Below are 21,946 nucleotides of genomic sequence, written 5' to 3' on the forward strand. Positions count from 1 at the left end.
GAGAATCAGCTTCAGAGAAGCAAATATAGAAAAATGCATTTATCACACAAATTTTTGTTCTCACGTCATATATTACAGTTTTAATGCCTTAGCTATATACTCTACCAGATATAAAAGAAGAAAAAAAATGCTTTGAGTTTCTCGAAGCCAAAAATCTATTGAAAACAATTTTTTTATCGTCTCAAAAATAGCTATAGAATTTGAGTATACTTTAGTCTTTTTAAACCCCAACTTCAAGTATGATGTTTTATTAATCTATTTATAAAACACAAATTTCACTAGTTTAGAATTTAATTATGTGCTTTCACTTTAGCTTTTGAAATTATCTTCCATACCACATTCGCATCTACTTATTTCAGGATGAAGACATATCAGCTTTACGATTGCTAATTGAGGCCTCATCAGAGACATGTATCTCAATATATGTGGATTAAATTATATGTAATTTTTTTCAGATATATTATATTCAAATGTGATTCATATGTATATAAATATACTGATTCTTTCGCTCATCTCTCTCCTTTCTCGCTCGTCCATCTTCTCTCTTGCTCACCTCTTACCTTTCTCGCTCGTCCCTTTCTCTCTTGCTCACCTCTCTCCCTACATATCTGTATGGGCGTAAAAAAGCTTTTCCATCTTTTTTCTGCACCAATTCTCCCTCTATTTCTGTCTCTCCTTTTTCCTTGACTTGTTCTTTTCACACTTTTTGTTATTTTCCCCACCACACTTGAATAAATAAATAAATAAACCATATACTATATCACTAGTCTTTTCTTTCTTTCTTCCATCTCTCATTTCATTTCTTCCCATTTTCTCTCTTCTTATATAATTCTAATTAATACAACTTTGAAATTTCCTTCTTTTTTGTGAAGTTATTTATATATAAAAAAGAGAAAAAAAATGCTACCATGATCTTGAGTAACACTTCAATTTTCTCATGTATTTTTTCTATCAAATCCACAATTATTATCTTCGTTTTTTCCCTTCTTATCCTTCCCTCTCCTTCCTATTGTTTATATCATCATACACATAAATTCCAAGATTCTACTAAGGTAAATTTTCTTCTTCTTTTCTCTCCTCAAAGCTAATTTCCCACGAAATTCATCGGAAATTAGCTTATTTAAAATGCTCCCTAAAAATTTCCATCAAAAATCCTTGTAGACGAGTCAATTTTTGTTAGAACATACGTTAAAAAATCGTATTTTTTAATAATATATATAGTTTAGTTGACCCATAGAACTCGTTTTAAATTGGTGTCTCATAAGAATAATACAAGTTGACTTGCATGTGTATATATACTATATGTTATATAGTCGTATTTTAATGAATTATTAATTAATTGTTTTTTTTTTGTTTTTTTTAGGATTTGTTAATGGAAGAGAAAACAAGGTTGGGATCGATGCCACCAAGTTGTTACAACAAGTGTAACCAATGCCACCCGTGCATGGCGGCGCAAGTGCCAACGACACCGAGTCACCACCGAGTTGAACTGAGTCCGAGTCGAGTCAAAGATGTGCCGATGGATTATTATGACTCACCATCACCATCAATTGGAGCCAATAGGTACTCAAATTACAAGCCACTTGAATGGAAATGTCGATGTGACGATCATTTTTATAATCCTTAGTTAAGGTAGACGAATATTTTTTTATAAAATAATTATAATGTCCAGGTCAGCTTATGTTTTAATTTTTTTTTATTAGTCAGTGTGATTTTTAATTGACACTTGGACGGTATGTATGTATGCATTTTTTTTTTTGGAATTTTGGTATCAATAAATTTGGTCCCTTGTGGGATTTTGTTTTTTTAGAGACAAGACATATTTAATGAGGCTGTTAGAAGCATTTAGTATGGTGTACAAATTTTGATATCAATACATTGATGTTGTACATAGCCTTTTTCAGTGTTAGATTTAATGTAGTAGCTTTTTGGTACGATTCACGTATTTTTAATTTAAAATTATGAAATTTATAGTATTAAATTAAAATAGATCAAGTAAATTAAAATGAACCAAGTACAAAATAGTTAGCTTTTGGATTCTGATCTTTATTCCTTTCTTTTCCTCTACTAGTACTTTCTATTCTCTTAGGAAATTTTTTTGCTACATTTCATTAATTCTCACACATTTTATGAATTTTGAAAAAAAACAAAACAAAGTTAGATGTGACGTGAGAATGGTTTATTCGACTTCACTTGGTTTATCGTCTTTTTCGTTTTAAAAGTAAATAGTCTATTTTTAAAAAAATTGAAAAGTGACGTTTTATGAATGATTAATTTATTATAATGATAATTATTTATCTTCAAATAATTCAAGTGAAAAAATATCAAACATGGCACAAAATTGTTGGTTTCCTATTTAGTTAGAAGGTCACAAAAAAATTAATATTGTCCGATAATTATCTACATTGATTTAATTATAAAAAAAAACTCATAATAATTCAAGAGTATAATTGAAACAAAAGCTTTTTTATAAAGTTTTAAGATTAGGTGACAAACAATGAATCAAACACTTGATAAACAATAATGTATGCATTACTAATTTCTGCGTTATTAATTTTTGTACCAAACGATCCTTTAATTTCATATATAATGACTTATTTAAGACCACAAATTTTACAAGTTTGAATGAGAGAATTTTCAGTAAAAGATGGAGCAATCATCACTCGACAGCTCATAGCTGATCGGTACAACCACGTGCTTGCCTACTCGTCTTTCACAAGCTTATTTATACCCAGCTACAATTTCTTTCCTTATAAAAGAAGAAAGGGTCCCTCAGCCAATTCTCAATCGACAACAACTCTATCCTAACGAAGTAAAGTCTCTGCCCAAATCGCTTGATTGATCTGATCAGACACTTGATCTTCCCTACTTTTTACTGAAGAATAAAAGCACAAGTTCTCCCTAGTAATATACTACAATATCTCTATATCTTTTAGAAATGAATTTGATAAAAAAACAATTCTAGAATCTTTAAAATGAACATAGTATATCATCCACCCATCCACCCTTTAAGAGAGGTGAGAATCCTTAAAAAATGAACATTATATTTAATCCATCCTTTAGATATACTATGTAATTCAACATTTAACGCACTACTGATAATGGATAACCTCCAAATTCCTAGTGCCTTTCCATAGAAAAAAATGTTAAAGCCAACTTTTCCTTTTTGCTACTATTTGTTTTCACTCCATTTTTATCAGAAATAATTTCTAATGGAAGAAAAATAAGTTTTCACAAATTACAAGTGATATTCTGCATTAATTACTTCCTTCGTAGTCGTTGAACACACTCATCTTCATAGCCCCCACTCCCATCGTTAACACTCATAATATTTGTCGAGATTATATATCAATAATACCAAACATGAGACAACAAAATATTTTCCTTCATACGAAATACATCCTTTGAAAACTATTGATAAACAGAAACCACCAAAGAAAATGATGAACACTAGCTAATTTAATAACATAGCAGCAATATTACATTACGCCGCGACGTGAAGCCCGTCGCAACGGCACAATTAGGATCTTCTCCATTTATCTAACTCTTGTGTAGTTGCTTTGATTAACTTTTTAGTATTCACAACAATCTCATCAAGCAATTGACCTACTTCATCCTGATTAAGAAAATTTGCATTCGCAGGGCGATTGAAAACCTTACCGACATTAGAGTATCTACGATTATCATCATAAGCATAACCTCTTCCAACAGCATACCCAAAACCAACACCAATTCCACAACCAGCACCTAAACCAAAACCCAGTTGCAATCCAGGAAGTCCCGGACCAAAACCAGTACCTCCGATAAGGCCGATTCCGATACCGAAACCACAACCAATGCCGAATCCAAAACCAGGTCCAATTTTCCCCAAATGCTTTGATTTAACTATTGGTAGCTTCCATATTAAACCCTTTTCTTCATCTCCGCTATTCATCTTGTCTATCGATTTCGAAATTGGATTAATTGACCCCCAAATGTGTATATAGATGGAGAAGAATTGGGGGAAAAATGGACCAAGGTAGATTGGTTTTGTTATGTGGTTTAAAATATCAATAGCAATTTCGGGGCAAATGGAATCCGAGTCCAATGGGCTTTGTCTAATTCAATTGGGATACGGAAAACGAATTGTCAACCCTCGTAAATAAGATGAAAGATCAGTAGTCAACCAACTTAACTATTGCTGAGATTATCCTTCATGTCTTGATAAAAGATGGTAAATAGTTATATTTTAGCTCCTATTATCAAATATTAATTATTATTGTAAAAGCTATTGTCATTTAATTAGTCTTTTGATATTTAAAAATAATTAGATAAATATGTTTTAATAAAAATACGATACAATCTTGGAATTTGAGGGCTTCACAAGTGAAATTTAAGAAACAATTTTGTATGTTTTATAAATTTTGCTAGAATTAAACGATTCATTGATTCAGACAATTCAAACTCAAAAACTATTTATAGAGTTTAAATCTTTATAAGCTTTTTCATTTTTTTACTTTTTAAGTGATGGTATTTCCCCCTTATTACTTTTCAAACAATGACTAAAAACTCAAATCATGCTTTAAAATTGGTTATTCCACCTAATTTCACGAAAATCTAATGATTTTATTCATTTATATTTTAGATGAGTGTATACACTGGGTGTGAATAAGTTTTTACCCTTATATTTATATTATGAAATCTACAACATATTTATAAATTACTGATCGTGAACCCAATTATTATTTTACGTTAACTTAAAATCACCGTAGAAATCATACACTTCAAAACTTCAATCCGCCTCTGCTAATTTTTATGGATGTTTCCAAATTCGAGAGCAAAATTTTTGTAAGTTTAATAGAATAGTAATATATATGAAATTAATTTAAAAATTTGTAAATTTAGACTATGCTATTAAAAGGTACAATAGGCTACTTATGCAAACATAGGCTACTTCTGCAAAAATCTCCATTTGCCAACCACCACACAAATCAAATCCCCCGCCAATCGCCATAACCCAAAAGGCTTCACACAAAGCTCCAGTTGCTGCTACAACAATGGCGTCGTCCATTAACATACTTCTCTCTCCACCAAATTCTCAGTACTCACTCTTTTCTTGCTATTCACTTTTCTTCTCTCCTTCAATTCAAACATTTCGAAGAACTCTTCCTTCGAAATCGCTATCAATTTCAGCTTCAGCTTCGACGAGAGCATTGGAAGCTTTGATATTCGATTGCGATGGTGTTATTTTGGAATCCGAGAATCTTCATCGTCAAGCGTATAATGATGCTTTCTCTCATTTCAATGTGCGATGCCCTTCTTCTTCTTCTTCTTCTTCAGAGGAACCGCTGAATTGGAGCCTTGAGTTTTATGACGTGCTGCAGAATCAAATTGGAGGTGGAAAACCCAAGATGCGATGGTATTGTCTATCTTTTCCTCAATGTTTTTGACTCCCGTCTTGCTATAAATAAATTTTAAAGTCGAAACTTGAAAATTTGAGTTTTTATGTTTTAGTAACACTTTTTAGTAAATCACTATCCACTCAACACAAAAATGGAAAACAAGGGAAAGGATTTTTCGACTGGAGTTTCGGAATCAATTTTGAACTGTCCGTATGGAAAATAGGATTGATTATCGATTCCCTATGGGGAATAGGATTGACTACCGGTTCAGAAGGAACTTGATTTAGGTCTCTTTTCCATTCAAGAGTTCTTATGCGTTACCATGCCCCTTTGACATCTATCTCTCTTCTGCAAATAAGAAAACACAGACCAGGGGAGTGGATTCGCAAGTCCCATGTTTTTCTTCTGAAAAACAATATTGAGAATTTTTCCTTTATTGGCTACTTCACTCCTTCTCTTTGCCTCAGATTACCTCCAGGGCACAGTCAACCAATTTTATCTCCCAAATCCATAACGGTGGCGTTTTAGTCTTTAGAACCAAACTGGGGGTGGAAAACCCAAAATGCCATAGTATTATCGATCTGTTTCTCAATGTTTTTGATTTTTTCAAACTTAATTCACTAACAAATACTAAATTCCCGTTTGACTATAGATTTTGAAGTTGAAACTTGAAAATTGAAGTTTTCGAAGTTGTGATTGTTTGAACTTGAAGTTGGGTTTGGACGATTTTACTTGGAAAATGTTTGAACTTTTGTGAGTAAAAGTAAAATTACTCCCAAATTCTATGGCCAAACAGATATTTTAGAGAGTTTAGTGCATAAAGGGATTTTACAGGGTCGGATATGAATGGTTAAGATGAGTTGAGTTTACTGTTTTGTGTTTTTTTTTCTGGCTTGAATAACATTTTAAGTGGAATTGCTAAAGATAAGTGACTTTTCTGGTACAAAAGAAAGAAAAAGTGACTTCATTTACTTATTTCCGATAGTTCATTAAGGAAATAGTGACAAAGAGTGGAGAGGAAAGAGTAAAATCAGATTCAATTGTCAACTGCTCCTATCGGAAATAGGATTGATTACCGATTCCCAATGAATCCCTATCGAAAATAGGATGGACTATCGATTCTAAAGAAACTGGAGTTGCATCTCTTTTCCATTGAAGAGTTCTTATGCGTTTCCATCCCCTTTGAGATCCCGAGAAATAGACAAATTTATAAAGGAGGAGATGAGAAGCACAACTTTTGCAACAACAAATACAAATATCCCTCTATCTTGGACCAGTATCCTTTTTAACATCATTATCCCCTTCACCCTACTTTCCCTCGTTGTGTGCTAATGCTTATTAGCCAGTATTAGATACATCTCATTTGCAAATAATTTTCCATGTGAAAACACAGACCAGGGGACTGATCTCTGAATAGGAAAAATATAGTGGATTTGCAAGGTCCTATGTTTTTTTTCTTCTAGAAGAATACAATAACAACAACCCAGTGAAATCCCACAACGTGGGGTCTGGGAAGGGTAAAATATACGCAAACCTTACTTCTACCAAGGTAGGATGGCTGTTTCCGAGAGACCATCGGCTCAAAAGAAGCATAAAAAGAGGTCAGATAATTTTTCCTTTATTGGCTGCTTTAGTCCTTTTCTTTGCCTCAGATTACCCCCAGGACACAGTCCACCAATTTTATCTCCCAAGTCCATAACTAGGTCAATAACAGTGGCGTTTTAGTCTTTAGATGATGTTTGTTCACACTTTTCTAACATTAGCATATACATACTGATGAAGTGTTTTGAATTGTTTTGATAGGTATTTTAAGGAGCATGGATGGCCAACTTCAACAATCTTTCAGAATCCTCCGGAGGATGACAGCAATAGAGCCAAGCTGATTGATACCCTTCAAGTACTATATCAGATTTTCTTTTCACTACGTGATTTGAAATTTGAGTCTTATAAAGTTATATATAATTAGTGTCTTAGGTATCGAAGTTCTGTTTATTAATATGGTTCAGTTTACTTGTTATCATTAGCTTGTGACTCTTACCCGTTTCACTGGAGCTTGGCGGATTGTTTAGTCATATGTTTCTTAAAAAAAATTATTTAGAAATGAATGTTGTAAGCTCTAAACTTGCAAATGGAGATAATACATGTGGTTTCCGTTAAGACAATATTGATTTTGGTCTGACACCATAGTCTAATCAACAAGCAGTCTTATACTTGGGTTTTAGAATGACAAGGTATGGGGTCATTAGTTCAAGGCTAAACTATGTGATTGCCTCTTTCACTTTGTTGTTATTACTAGTTTCTTTTTGCAATGTTCTTTAATTTCTTTCCAATGATTTTCTTGTCTGTGATGATTCCCTTTGCATCTTTCCATTTTTTCCTTTTTTGTAGGATTGGAAGACTGAGAGGTACAAACAGATAATCAAATCTGGAACGGTAAGATAAATTTTCTTTACTCATCATTGTTCCTACTTAAATCACTTGATCCAATTTTCCTTTACGAACCAATTTGGTGTTGCTTTTGGCAGGTTGAGCCGAGACCAGGAGTTTTAAGATTGATGGATGAGGCCAAGGCTGCTGTAAGATAGATATTTACCTTAAACTAAAGTTCTTACTCTATAACGCACTTGATTTTTGTTATTTTATCTAAAGAAGATAACTTTGAGAGGTTGATATGACGATAGTCTTTTAAAGTGGATTCATGTATTTCACATTGCTGTTATCTGTTCAGAAAGAATGTCATACCGAGTCCAGTGGCATTAATGCCTTTTCCATTGTATTCCAGGGAAAGATGCTCGCTGTCTGCTCCGCTGCAACCAAAAGTTCAGTTGTACTGTGTCTTGAAAATCTTATAGGACTTGTAAGTCTTCTGCTTTTGGAAGCATGTTTCCTTATCGTTCTATTTTTTGTATAACATGGTTAACTGTTAGTCCAAATTTCTTCTTTTAGGATCGGTTCCATGGACTTGATTGCTTCCTTGCAGGTATCTTCATCTGGACTTTTGATGGTTCATACTACCTATTTCTGTCAAAGCAGATGATGCTACTTCATAACTACTTCACGGATTTATGCTGTTGTAAATTGAAATGCTGCATATAAATCAGTTCTGATAGAAAACGATCCATGACGTCTTGAAACTACACAACTATCTTATAAGATTACATGATTTTAGTTAGTAGATATGTATCAGCACAGGACTCTTTGAATATGGTAATATATATTCTCTTTTTGCTTTTGTAATTTCCAGGTGATGATGTGAAAGAAAAAAAACCTGATCCTTCAATATACATTACAGCTGCCAAGGTGATTAGTATTATACATATTTGCACTTGCCTACCGCGTATTATAACATATTTGTACTTCTTTTGACATTTGGTTTGGATTTTTCCAGAAACTTGGCGTCTCAGAAAACAATTGTTTGGTCGTGGAGGATAGTGTCATCGGGCTACAGGTTCAGCTCACAATATTTTAAAGTTCTTTTCAAAGGCTGTGTGTAGTTCCGAGTAGTCATTTTGAATCTTATAAAATGTGGCAAAAAGGTTCACAAAAGTTCACGGAGATTAGCACTTTGATCTTCATCATATGTCTTCCTTCGTCTAGTTGTAGCACATCAAAATTTAACACCTATATGTAATGCTGATCTAAATTACATTTTTAGTGTCCGGATATGTGAACTGCAGTGTTCATTATAGCTGTTCTGTACCATCCTTGTTTGACAAAACTCTGTAAACCAATATCTCAGGCTGCAACCGGTGCTGGAATGTCGTGTGTCATAACCTACACTTCATCAACCGCGGATCAGGTAACACATATATCATCTTAGTCTTCCATCAAAGATTTCAACACCATCGACTCCCATGCTTTACGTAAATTAACATCATTATCGGGGCACGTTATCATGTTTCACAGGACTTCAAAGAAGCCATAGCTATCTATCCTGACTTGAGTGATGTTGGGTATGAATACATACACACACACACATATATATATATGCTGGTCATTGTAGTATAATACTTAAACTTTTAGGAATGATGATTTATGACTAGTAAAGTTTACTTGTTGCGTTCGTGCAGGTTTAATGATTTAGAGTCACTTCTTAATGATGTTGTGGTTACGAAGTAGGGTAGAGGGACGGGTCCAACGAAGAGTTTCGAAGCTGAAACAGCAGATTCCTTTGCATCTTAAAAGAAGTTTTGACAGGCTTGTATCCTTTTTGTTCTTAAATAAACTGTCCATAATTATTCATTTTGTGTAAAATAAATCACATCACATTCATAGTATATGTCAATATAATGTAATCTTATTTTTCAGTTCCAAGCACTTCCGCTTGTCATTCTCTCATTACTCGAGTCGTTGAAGGAATGTCGAGCTCAATGTGCGTACCGAATATCGGATTGAAAACTGAAAAAATAATTAAAAATGAAAAGCGGACAATTCTAACATTTATTTTACTTTTAGAAGACTCCATATTATATCACCATATCTTGATTTTTTCATATATAATTATAACTAATGTGGAGGGAGTAACTGCTAAAGTTGCTGCGTACAATAGACCCTTGTGGTCGGGCCCTTCCCCGGACCCTGCGCATAGCGGGAGCTAAGTGCACCGGGCTGCCCTTTTTTTAATTATAACTAATGTATCTCCTTGGTGTAAGGGTTTTCAGTTGCTCTGGGGTTGGCCAAATAAAACTTAGTTGATCGTATCACTGTAGAGTTAACAATAATTATGTATTATATAAAATGTTATATCCAAATCGTATCACAACCGACCTTAGCTCAGTTGGTAGAGCGGAAGACTGTAGTGGGTGAAAGCCTTTCAGATAATCTTTAGGTCGCTGGTTCGAATCCGGCAGGTCGGATTTTTAAAATATATTTTTTTACAGAATTAGCATCTTATGCCTTTTGTTCTTCACACAATATCTAGTACATTTTGGGCTTCGACTAATTCAGCTTTGCGTAGGGATATTTCACCTTATGAGATAAACCTCTTCCTACCAAAGCGATTTCATTCTGAGAGTTGGAATACAAAAGCTTTCTAAGTATAACCAAATATTTGAGCAAAATGTTATCTAAATAACAAACTATTTAGCTCAAAATTACACATAAAATAAATGATTATATTCTGAATGCACTGGCGCTAAATTTTGGACATGTGTGATTGTGGGTATCTTGCACTACCACCAAGTTTTGCACCATAGTCATGGTAAATGGTTTGCAAGTCTCTCACCTAATAATTTTCTCAATTTGAATCAATGTTCTTACAAACACAAATGAAGCAATTTCCACTTTATTCTTCTCACTTTTTTGACCATTGCATTTTTTTTTCTTTTTTCAAATTTAGCCCTTTTTGTATTTTATCAAAACAACTCCATTTAGGGGGGAAAAAAAGAAGCACAAGTACACAATACTTGAAAAGATTTCACAGAATCCTAGCAACATTTAAGTAATTAACAAAATGTATTATAACCTGGAATAAGCTTGTCAGTTAATCATGACATTTGAATTAGTAACATAATTTTTTGTACTTAAAAAAATATGGGATCCAATTAATGATTATCCATTATGAGATATTATTCTGGAATGTTTCAGATAAATTAATTAAGTTAGGTAGTTTTTAAAAATTGAAAGGTATAAATCATATTTTATTAGAAAAAATACATTCAAGTAACCAAATGTTTTTTACAAAAACTATAACCGAACACAACTCCAATTTCAAATAAAGTGAAAAATATTTGATTTCTATGGTCAAACGCCTACTAAATACATCTAGAATGAAATAAGTATCTTCTTTACTGGTAAAGTTGCTGCCATGTGACCAGGAGGTCACGGGTTCAAGCCTTGGAAACAGCCTCTGGCAGAAATGCAAGATAAGGCTGCGTACAACAGACCCTTGTGGTCGGACCCTTCCCCAGACCCTGCGCATAGCGGGAGCTTAAGTGCACCGAGCTGCCCTTTTTTTACAATGATTTTTTGCTGGTAATTTGCCTGGATCTCTTGGCTATCTAACTTCATTGCATTATTTCTCACTTGATTCTTCCAATCTCTCAGGGCATATTCTTGAATCTCTTTCGAATCTCACCCACACAGTGTATTTGTTCATTAAAGGGAACTCCCTGAATGGAACAATACCATCTTGGATATTCACCCTTCCATCACTAAGTTATTTAGACCGAGTTTTAACCAATTGCAGTGAGATTGGGGTTTCGTAGATGTAACTTAAGATCAAGTGGTGTTAGGTTCATATAAGGTTTTGAATTGACTCGGGAAGAGGACCTTGCAACTTAAAACTTGAGCCTAAATAAGTTAGTGATGGAAAGGGAGAATATCCAGGATCGTATTGTTCCGTTCAGGGAACTACCTTCAAAGAACAAATACTCTGTGTAGGTGTTCATGAATAGACACCGAGAGATTGAAAGAATCAAGTGACAAATAAATGCAATGAAGTTAGATAACCAAGAGATTCAGCCAAATTACAAGGAAAAAATCCTCCAATGTAGTATCGTCTTCACTTGTTTTAATCTATCTTGTGGCTATTGCCAGTACTGTCATGCTTAGTATGAGGGCGCGAATCAAGAAGGAATGATTTCAACTGTTTGAAAAGCTCCTTCGATTTCTCCATGTTAATTGCATGTCCTGCATCCTTTATTATAACAAGTTCCGCGTTCTCACTTAAATGCCTGCACCATCAAAGCAAGTTCAGACAAAACGCTAAGCTAGTCGTTGAAACGAGAGAGCTTTGAAACAAATAAGGAAATGAACTAGTCTAGTTTTTGTAAGATTGACCTTTTTAATCTGTGAGCCAATTCTAGTGGGAATATCTGATCATATTCTCCCCATATTATCAATGTAGGCTGCATAAAGGAGGTGACATCAGTAAGATAACTAATAACAATCGATAATAGTTGAACGTTAAGTAGCAGTGATGAGACCATAGTTTAGACTAGACGAACCTGAGTAATCTTAGGAAGATCAGAGAGCTTTCTGTTATTGTGTAATGCTTCGATCAACTCCTTTCTTTCTTGATGATTAACTGTGCACATCACCTGCCACAATAAGGGGAAAAAACACGTAAATACCAACTTCAGGTTGAACAATCATGACAATATATTCAAACTTCTCGTACTACTGAGAAGCCAAACATAGATGTAACTTAGAAGCTGGATCGAAATTTAGTTGATCAATTTGCTAAATGTCGACAGCATTGCAAAAGCTACAGGTATCACTTAATCAAACTAGTGAAAAAAGTGTATGCTATAGTAAATATATAGAAGTCCATAGTACATGCCTCCATTTGTTATCTCCACAAGTCGATACTCTGAGAAAACGGTTTTTCTATTTTCTCACAATTAACATGCATGAGAAAACTTAATCTCCAAAACCATATAGGAGTCAAAACTAAAATCCTTAAAAAGGTGATTGCGTAACTCCATATCACTGATGAAAAACAATTAGCAGTAGCTTTGAGTGGAAACTCATTCTTGGAACAAAATAAGATAGACAATTTTTTAATGTTATCAAAACCATAGCTATGGAAAGAATATCTATCGGAGACAACCTCTCTACCTCCCAAGGTAGGGGTAAAGTCTGAGTAGACTATCATCCCAGATCCCACTTGTGAGACTACATTGGGTATGTTGTTGTTGTTGTAACATTGGAAAGAATCAACAACAACCGACCTTAGCTCAGTTGGTAGAGCGGAGGACTGTAGTGCGGTGTAAACCTTTCAGATATCCTTAGGTCGCTGGTTCGAATCCGGCAGGTCGGATTGATTCTTTTGCCATCTTTTTCTTATAATTATTTTAATCTAAAGAAGAGGTTTTCTTTTGCATATCATATAACTCCCACTCTGACAAGAGGTGCATGAAAATTTTTTTACTACCATTTTCTTTGGTAATAGCAGCTTATAAAATATATTTTTGTGTCAGTAGTGTGAGATTCTCTGCAATCTCCAATTTCTTAATCAAGACAGAGGCTTAAAAATATCAGTAAAAAACCAAGACTCACAATAACTCGCTTCTCTAATACCAATATAAGAAAACAAGCAGTGAACTGTCACAAATGTCTTGAAATACCAACCGTTAATCAACTTTCAAGAGTATATTCTACCACATAATATTTGAGAAAGAGATAAGGGGCACCAGGGCAGTGGAGGGGAAGGAAAGAGTTTATATAAACAGACAGACAGAAAGAACTTTACTCCGGTACTTAGGCGTGAAAATTCAGAAAGAATGAATGCTTGTTCAAAAAAAATGCAGAAGGAACGCCTAGAGAACAAGTAGTGGTGCAAAATGAAAAACACAAGAGCAAATAACTAGAAGGATGCAATGCACATAGATCATGATGATTTGGGCTTCTATGAAGCAGAACTAGTTGAAGAAACAATGTACACTCCAGTCCAAAACGTAGATAAGTCACCAAACTTCTTATAAACAACTTCAAAGTTTCTTCCACAACTTCATAATTTAAAAATTGTTGATGGAAGACGAAATTCATTCTTGGAACTCCCAAAGTAAAATCACCTTATAATGTTATCAAGACTCCAAGTCAAGGTAAGCCGTAAGCATTAGCATGAGCACCCCATTCTTTTACCTTTTTTGGTAAGTTAAAAAATGTTCATGCTCATGCAATAGGCATTCTTGATAACACTGATGGACAATATTCAGCATTGTTTAGAGAGGGAATTCATTCTTGGAACACAACAAGATAGACATTCTTTAATGTTTTCAAAACCACAGCACTGGAAAGAACCAACAACAACCGACCTTAGCTCAGTTGGTAGAGCGGAGGACTGTAGTGCTGTGTAAACCTTTCAGATATCCTTAGGTCGCTGGTTCGAATCCGGCAGGTCGGATTGATTCTTTTGCCATGTTCTTTTTCTATTTTAAAAAAAAATAAGTATTCTATTCTGGAGAAGAGGGGCTTGCCATATAATATAGTCCCACTCTGACAACAGTATTTATTATCATTTCTTCAGCAATAGCAACCTATATAATTTTATAGTTGTGTCGGTAGTGTGAGATTCCCTGCAATCTCCAATTTTATAATCCAGGCAGAAAACAAGCACCCAACTCTCACACTTGTCTTGAAATATCAATCAATTTATCAAATTTCAAGAATATATACAGACATATTACATTTGATAAAGAAAGGGGAACCAAGGTAGTGGAGCGGAAGGAAAGAGTTTATATAGACAAACAGACAACAACTTGAAACCGATACTATGCATGAAAATGCAGAAGGAATACCTACAGAAAAAAGTAGTGGTGCAAAAGGAACAACACAAGAACAAATAATTAGAAGGATGTAATGCATAGTTCATGGTAATTTGCGCTTCTTTGGAGCAGAATTGGTGGAAGAAATAATGTAAATTTCAGGCCAAAAGGTAGACAAGGAACCAACAACAACAACATACCCAGTGTATTTCCACAAATGCGGTCTGGAGAGGATAGAGTGTATGCAGACGTTACCCCTACCTCATGGAGATAGAGAGTCGGTTTCCAAAAAACCCTCAGAACCAATCATCTTACAAACAATATTAGAAGTTTCTTTCTCAACTACATATATTTGAAATTGGAGATGGAAGACAAAATTCATTTTGGAACTCTCTAAGATCACCTTACAATGTTTACAAGATTCCAAGGAACAGTCAAGATAGATATTTTATGTTTTCAAAACTATAATATTGGGAAGAATAAATAGAAACCGACCTTAGCTCAGTTGGTAGAACGGAGGACTGTAGTGCGTGTAAAACCTATCAGATAATATGCTTCCATTCTGACAAGAGGTGCATGAAAAATATTTATTACCATTATCGTACGCAATAGCAACTTATAAAAATATGTTCATGTGTCAGTAGTATGAGATTCCCTGCAAGTTCCAATTCTTAAATCCAGGCAGAGGCATGGAATTCCAGAGAGAAACATAGACCCATAACAACTAGTTTCTCTACACAAATGTTAGAGAAAAACAAGAGTATATAATACATACAATATTTGAGAAAGAAAAACGGAGCACCAGGGTGGTGGAGGGGAAGGAAAGAGTTGATATAGACAAACAAACAGCAAGAACTTTAAACTGATATTAGGCGTGAAAATGCAGAAAAAATGCCTACTTGTTAAAAAAATGCCGAAGGAATGCCTAGAGAACAATTATTGGTGCAAAAGGAATAACATGAGAGCAAATAATTAAAAGGATGCGCATCCAAGAGTGTAACCTAGTGGTCAATGAAGTGGTTGAGAGCCATGAGGTCTCAGATTCATTTCCTAGACAAAAAAAAACTAGGTGATTCTTTCCATCTGTTCTAGCCTTGGTGAATAGGGTTATCTGGTACCTGTTGTCGGTAGGAGGTGACAGGTATCTCGTGGAATTAGTCGAGTCGCGCAAAAGCTGACCCGGACACCACGGTCATATAAAAAAAAGGAATTAGACAATACGGGCTTCTTTGGAGCAGAACTACAACAACTGGTGAATGCAGACCTTACCACATGTTATAAAAACAACAACACTGGAAAAAAATAACAACCGACCTTAGTCAGTTGGTAGAGTGGAGGACTGTAGTGGGGTGTAAAACCTATCAGATATCCTTAGGTCGCTGGTTCGAATCCAGCAGATCGGATTTTGATTTTTTTATTTTTTTTTTGCCATATGCTTTCTACTTCTTTTCTTATAATTTCTATTCTAGAGAAGAGGATTTTCATATAATATTCTCCCATCTGACAAGTGATACATGAAAATAATTTATTACCATTTTCCTTGGAAACATCAGCTTATAAAAATATTCGTCTCAGTAGTGTGAGATTCCTGCAATCTCCAATTTCTTAATCCAGGCAGAGTCTTAAAATTTCAGTAAGAAACCCAGAGACACAACAACTAGCTTATATATACCAATGTAAGAACCAACAAGCAACCAATTGTCTCTAATGTTTCATATACCAATCATATATCAAATTTCAAGTTATGTTGCTTAGACTCTCCGAAAACTTTGCTGCACCCGTGTTGGATACTCCAAAAATACACATTTTGGAGGATCCGACACGCATCCAGTGACATTTTTGAAGAGTCCGAGCAACATAGATTTCAAGAGTATTTACTACATAAAAATTTTGAAAAAGAGAAGGGTGGGCACAGGTAGTGGTGCAGAAGTAACATTTACATGAAAGCAAATAACGAGAAGGATGCAATGCACATAGATCATGACAACTTGTACTTCTTTGGAGCCAGAGTTGGTCGAAGAAACAATATACACTTCAGGCCAAAAGGTAGATAAGTCAACAAACATCTTAGAAACAACTTTAAGAAGTTTCTTCCTCAACTTGATATATTTGAAGTTGTAGACGGAAGACAAAATTCATTCTTGGAACTCACTAAGTAAAACCACCTTACAATATCATCAAGATTCCAATATACAGGCAAGATCAAACAAGAAACAAACAATTCCTGATTTTCGTACATCAATATAAGGAAGAAAACAGCTATCCAATTGTCATAAATATCTTCGAATACAGATATTCAGATTTTCATATAGCAATATAAGGAAGACAACCATGATCCAACAGTCGCAAAATCTTCTTATACACATTGATCAAACTCTTGAGACTGCATTGTCTGAGTATTTTTTTTAAAGGAAGAAAGAGTTTGTAGCAAAGAGATAGATAGACATCAAATCTTGAACTGCAAGCTTTAAGTGAATGAAATGCAGAGTCATACAGAAAAAGTAACGGTGCAAAAGAACACCATGAGGGCAACAAGTATGATTAACAGAACCAGTTGAAACAACTAATAACATTCTTCATGCCAAAATATAGAAACTCACCAAACATACATAAATAATCCAAAAGTTAATATCCCTCAACATCAATTTTGTGAAATGGTGGTTGGAGAATATACATTATTGGAATTTAATAAGATAGATCACCTCATAATATGATCAACTAGGCAGGATTTGTATGCAACTGACATTAGCTCAGTTGGTAGAGCGGAGGACTATAGTAGGTGTAAACCTTTCAGATATCCTTAGGTCGCTGGTTCAAATAGTAACAAACAGAAACAACAACAAGATAACCAGATATCAAGCCAAAACAACAAGTAGTGATAGAAATGTAAAAATAAGGGAAAGAAACGAACATTACTAAACTCTGGGAAAAGGGCACAACTACTAACTAACCTTCTACCCTAATTCTCAACCTCCCAGGAGGTACACAAAAGCTTTTTGTTAATAGTAGGCATGAGACTGATTTATAATCCTCAACTCTTCTATCCTGAGCAGTAGTCCTAAAAATTCAAAAAACATCAAAACCTTCAAGAATCCTACTTTCCCCACCAAGCAAAAAATAAACACCAATAAATTCAAGATAGAAAACATAAACTTCCTTTGCTCTAAACAACCAAGATTCAATCTTTATACCTAAGACTCAACCTGCACAAACACTGATAAGATAGTCATGTAAATGGAAATCGATTCCAACATTATTCTTAACAAAATCAGTGAGAAAAAGTGGAAATCCAACTTACATCAATAAAATCATTGAGGAAACAAGAAGGAAGATTCTTGATAGGCTTGTAAAAAGACAATTTCATCAACTGTCTCATCTTCTCAGGAGTCTGTGGCAACAAAATTGAAACAGCCTCCTCTACACTCTTCACTTGAAACATCCCATTTTCCATATCTTTTTCCTCAAGACAAACACCAGAACACCCAAGAACCAGTTTCTCCACTGCCTCAGGGAACTGAACAGCCATACTATACCCCACAAAACCACCATAACTCAACCCCACAACAGCCATTTTCTTAACCCCATAAACCTCCATAGTCCTCATAACACACTCAGCCTGAAAAGATTCAGTTCTTTCTAGCCTAGAAGTGTAAGATTCACCAAAAAACAACAAGTCAGGGACATAAAGATTGAATCTTGATGATAAGGGTGTGATGAATTCACTCCATTGCCACATAGCATTAGCTCCAATTCCATGAATGAGGAGCAAAGAGGGCTTTTTTTCTTTGTGGGTTTTGGGTATCCAGCAGTGGATAATAGTACCATTGCCTAAATCTGTGGTGGAAGATTTTAAGCCTGAGCTTGAGAAAGAGTATTTGAAGAACCAGTTTCTTGATGCAGTGAAGCTGCAACACTTGGGATTGGCCATATACTATTGGAAACTGTGAGCACCATAAATATAAAAAGAAATTTTACTGGAAACAAAGAAATGAGAGGAGAAAAATGTGTTGTACAAGGAATGTATAGTAGGATTTTGATATTTGTTCTTGTCAGACTATGGTTCACTAGTTAATTTATTGATTTGTTTTTAAGAGTATTTTATTTATATCCTCTACTCATTATTCCTGCCTTCAATGATTGATGTTTTCAGGGTCCCAATTGGTAAATAAAAAATTGGGTAAATAATTATAAAATGGTGATGAATATTATGCACACAAATATAAGATTTTGTTTTAAATTTTAATGATTAAAATTTATTCATGTCAATTAATAAAGGCGAAACTCATGACCTTTTAAAACTGACACCAACTTTCACTTAGACATTTAATAAAATTCAAACTTATATTAAGTGCAAACAAATGAGACCTCAATAAATATAAGGTGATTGATATGAAAAAAAAAGTGTAATATCAAATTGAGACCAAAGAGTAAATTAGGATAATTTGTTCAAATTATTCTTTTAGATAATATTTTCTTAAGAAACGTGAAAGAAATATGATAAATAAATTGGACATGAAAAAATACTTAATTCTATTTAACACTTACTCTGTCTCGTTTTAATTGTTTCTTTAGCACAAAAAAATTATTTCATAATAATTGTTGAAAAATTGAAAAGTATTTTCAATTATACTCCTAATATTGAAGAAGTAATTCTCTTTAATACAACTTAATTATCAAAAACCATCTAACAAATAGGATAATTAATAACTAATACTTTATAATTTTTCAATGGACATAAAAAGAGTTAAAATAAAACGAAGGAGAAACATTTAATGATACTTATAGTCACTACTTAATGTAATTAATATACTAATACTTATCATACTCTTATTCTTATTTTTTTCTTACTTAATTTTACTTAACATCTTTTTATACCACTTAATCTTACCTACTGCCTCATACTAATCAAATTGTAGAAATTCTGCTATACCATTTAACTTGTATTAACTTTTAGGGTCCAGGCCTTCCAACTCCAACATGGACAAACAAATAAATTTAAAAATTGGAATAATTGGTGGGGAAACCATTTTTTGTTTGTTGGTGAATTGTAGGCTAGTTAGTAAATATTAAAATATATATATATATAATTGCAATATTGTCACGTTCCCATTGAAAATGATATTCTACCTAAACAATAAATGAGAAAAATAAAACACAACAAATTTTCCAAAAATTTATTTTCAGAGAAAATGTTTCGTAAAAACTGGAAATATAGGCATGGACGTGTAATACGTTATATTTTGCTGTACGTTTTTAAAAATTCCCTTATTTTTATGGTCAGTATTAAAGGTGAACTAATACGGTAAATATCGATTATAATATCACAATAAAAAATTTAAAACTGTGGTTTCAGTATTATAATATTTTATATGTATTTTATTTATGTGGTATTTGATATGGTATTAGTTTTATAAAGGAAATACCGATTATCATATGGTATGATTCATACCGAAGAATATAATTACGTATACAATTCAATATATACTATTATGATACTAATAAATATATGAATTAGTATTAGTACAAAATTATTTGTTTAGAGGATGTTGAAACTTAACTGTTTTATCTAGATTTAAATGTCTTTTTTATGTAATTAATTAACTCAAGGAATTACTTTTTTTTAGTATTTCTATGTATGTAAGGTGTAAGTATGATATAATTGAAACATTTTCTTGAAAAATCGAAATCATAATTCTTTATTACACAAGTTTATGCAAGTTAAAATCGAACAAACTATGATTATCGATTTACCGTATCACAAAATATCGAAACAAACTTAAAAAAATCAAAACATTGTGAATTAATTTGATATGGTAACAATATAATATTTTATCAAAACATAGCGTTTGGACATGTCTACTTTGGAGTAATGATTTTCACGCTTAGTTTTTGTGTGCTATGCAGTTGCTCTAAATACATAACTTCTACACATTCACAAATAGGTGAAATTCTACTATACCATTTAATTTATATTTATTAATTTGATATAAATATTGAATTATAATAATAAATTTTTAACTTTTCGTAACAAGTTTGGTTAATTTTAAATATTTCTATATATGCCATCTTAGTATTATTTATACAAAAAATATGGTATTATTTGAACACCACGCTCAATTAATTTATCGAAATTATTAATTTCAAAATAAATTAATAAAATGATAAAAAGTTATGTTGTAGTTCATAATTTAGCTAAATTTTCAATTTCATTATTGTATGATTTCTCTTGAAAAAATATATTTCTAAATTGAATTGTGAATGATATTGTGCAATCTTTTTGACATATCATATTTGTAATGAATTAATAGATGAAGTTTTCGGTATGATGGAGGGACTATAAATATTTTAGAAAATTCCACCATATTTCTCGCTCGTAATAAAAAAAAAACACTCGATCAAAAACATTTAATTACAAATATTATTCTTCCCAATACAATTTTTTTTTTAATAAAAGGTAGTACTATACTATATAGGTTAATGATAAATTCTAATATTCTTTAGTGATTTGTAATCCAATTCACACAATTTCAAGAGTTTAACACCAATCTCTTTTTGCCTTGATTTGTGGAAAAATAAAAAGAAAAGATAAGAATATAACCGTTAAGGAAAATTGATTATGAAATTTACCTTGCTAAACATGTTATCCATAAAAATTTCATATTTTGGGCTCGACTCCAAGAACTCGTCAATTCAAAATTCTTGGAATGTGAGTTCCCTCTCTAATAGCTATATTTGGATGAACTTCTAAAGAACATTCATACATCCATACATTTAGTACGTATAGCATGTCTCCTAAACGATATAATTGTTTAGCAATTTTGAATTCTTGCCTCAAATTTTTCATCAATTTGGAAAAGGACAATTATCCCCATGGAAACTATTCATAACGGCCATCTTCAATCATTTTGAAATCATCTACGAAGACGGATGCATCGCCTATTGGAGAAAATAAAAAAGTGTGGATGAAGTACAATATGACCATTTGAACAACATCTTCATTATTGTCCCATCCTCCCATCAAAAAAATATTGAACCAATCGGACTTTGTTTACACCTGTTTCTGCACTCGAGAAATATTTTTCCATAAGCTTACTCGGAGAGGAATTTGGGTATTCAAAATCACTAATATTACCGGTGCATTTCAAACCATTAATAAGTGCAAATTTATTGATGGAAAGAGAAGGACGGTGCTTTACGTGGCGAACATGCAATTCATTCGAATTATTCTGCTCCAACTCAAGCAACAAAAGGCACTTGGTAATTTGTTCTTGAAAATTACATTGTGGTATATTGAGATACTGACCAAAGAATGTTTGATGGAACAACTCGATACCTGCTTCTTTTATAGACAATTTA

At 33.2% G+C, this 21,946-nt stretch overlaps 3 protein-coding genes, 1 long non-coding RNA gene and 3 other non-coding genes across 7 annotated transcripts; 5 read left to right on the forward strand and 2 right to left on the reverse strand.

Annotated features, from left to right (window-relative positions):
• The first annotated feature begins 831 nt into the window (after positions 1–831).
• On the forward strand, positions 832–1,893 carry LOC129886131 (uncharacterized). The gene is made up of 2 exons (XR_008766179.1): positions 832–1,052; positions 1,364–1,893. It is a non-coding gene; the product is annotated as an uncharacterized LOC129886131 (long non-coding RNA).
• Positions 1,894–3,367: 1,474 nt separating this feature from the next.
• LOC129886139 (uncharacterized) lies at positions 3,368–4,130 on the reverse strand. Its single transcript, XM_055960693.1, has one exon. The coding sequence runs from the start codon at positions 3,932–3,934 to the stop codon at positions 3,521–3,523; it is 414 nt and encodes a 137-aa protein (XP_055816668.1). The 5' UTR covers positions 3,935–4,130; the 3' UTR covers positions 3,368–3,520.
• A 780-nt stretch (positions 4,131–4,910) lies between these two features.
• LOC129898673 (haloacid dehalogenase-like hydrolase domain-containing protein At4g39970) lies at positions 4,911–9,698 on the forward strand. The gene is made up of 11 exons (XM_055973304.1): positions 4,911–5,398; positions 7,185–7,278; positions 7,770–7,814; positions 7,907–7,957; positions 8,164–8,238; positions 8,328–8,361; positions 8,626–8,681; positions 8,770–8,829; positions 9,121–9,180; positions 9,288–9,334; positions 9,452–9,698. Exons 1-11 carry the CDS (start codon positions 5,037–5,039, stop codon positions 9,498–9,500), a joined length of 933 nt encoding a protein of 310 aa, XP_055829279.1. The 5' UTR covers positions 4,911–5,036; the 3' UTR covers positions 9,501–9,698.
• A 445-nt stretch (positions 9,699–10,143) lies between these two features.
• On the forward strand, positions 10,144–10,237 carry TRNAY-GUA (transfer RNA tyrosine (anticodon GUA)). The gene is made up of 2 exons: positions 10,144–10,180; positions 10,202–10,237. It is a non-coding gene; the product is annotated as a tRNA-Tyr (tRNA).
• Positions 10,238–11,691: 1,454 nt separating this feature from the next.
• Positions 11,692–18,649, reverse strand: LOC129898684 (uncharacterized). Its single transcript, XM_055973315.1, has 4 exons — positions 17,889–18,649; positions 12,329–12,421; positions 12,162–12,229; positions 11,692–12,055 (listed from the first exon to the last, which is right to left on the reverse strand). The coding sequence occupies exons 1-4, from the start codon at positions 18,516–18,518 to the stop codon at positions 11,893–11,895; spliced, it is 954 nt and encodes a 317-aa protein (XP_055829290.1). The 5' UTR covers positions 18,519–18,649; the 3' UTR covers positions 11,692–11,892.
• Positions 13,050–13,143, forward strand: TRNAY-GUA (transfer RNA tyrosine (anticodon GUA)). The gene is made up of 2 exons: positions 13,050–13,086; positions 13,108–13,143. It is a non-coding gene; the product is annotated as a tRNA-Tyr (tRNA).
• On the forward strand, positions 14,136–14,229 carry TRNAY-GUA (transfer RNA tyrosine (anticodon GUA)). Its single transcript has 2 exons — positions 14,136–14,172; positions 14,194–14,229. It is a non-coding gene; the product is annotated as a tRNA-Tyr (tRNA).
• Positions 18,650–21,946: the final 3,297 nt, after the last annotated feature.

The sequence above is a fragment of the Solanum dulcamara genome, chromosome 1, assembly GCF_947179165.1.
Source record: "Solanum dulcamara chromosome 1, daSolDulc1.2, whole genome shotgun sequence".
Classification (NCBI taxonomy): Eukaryota; Viridiplantae; Streptophyta; class Magnoliopsida; order Solanales; family Solanaceae; genus Solanum; species Solanum dulcamara.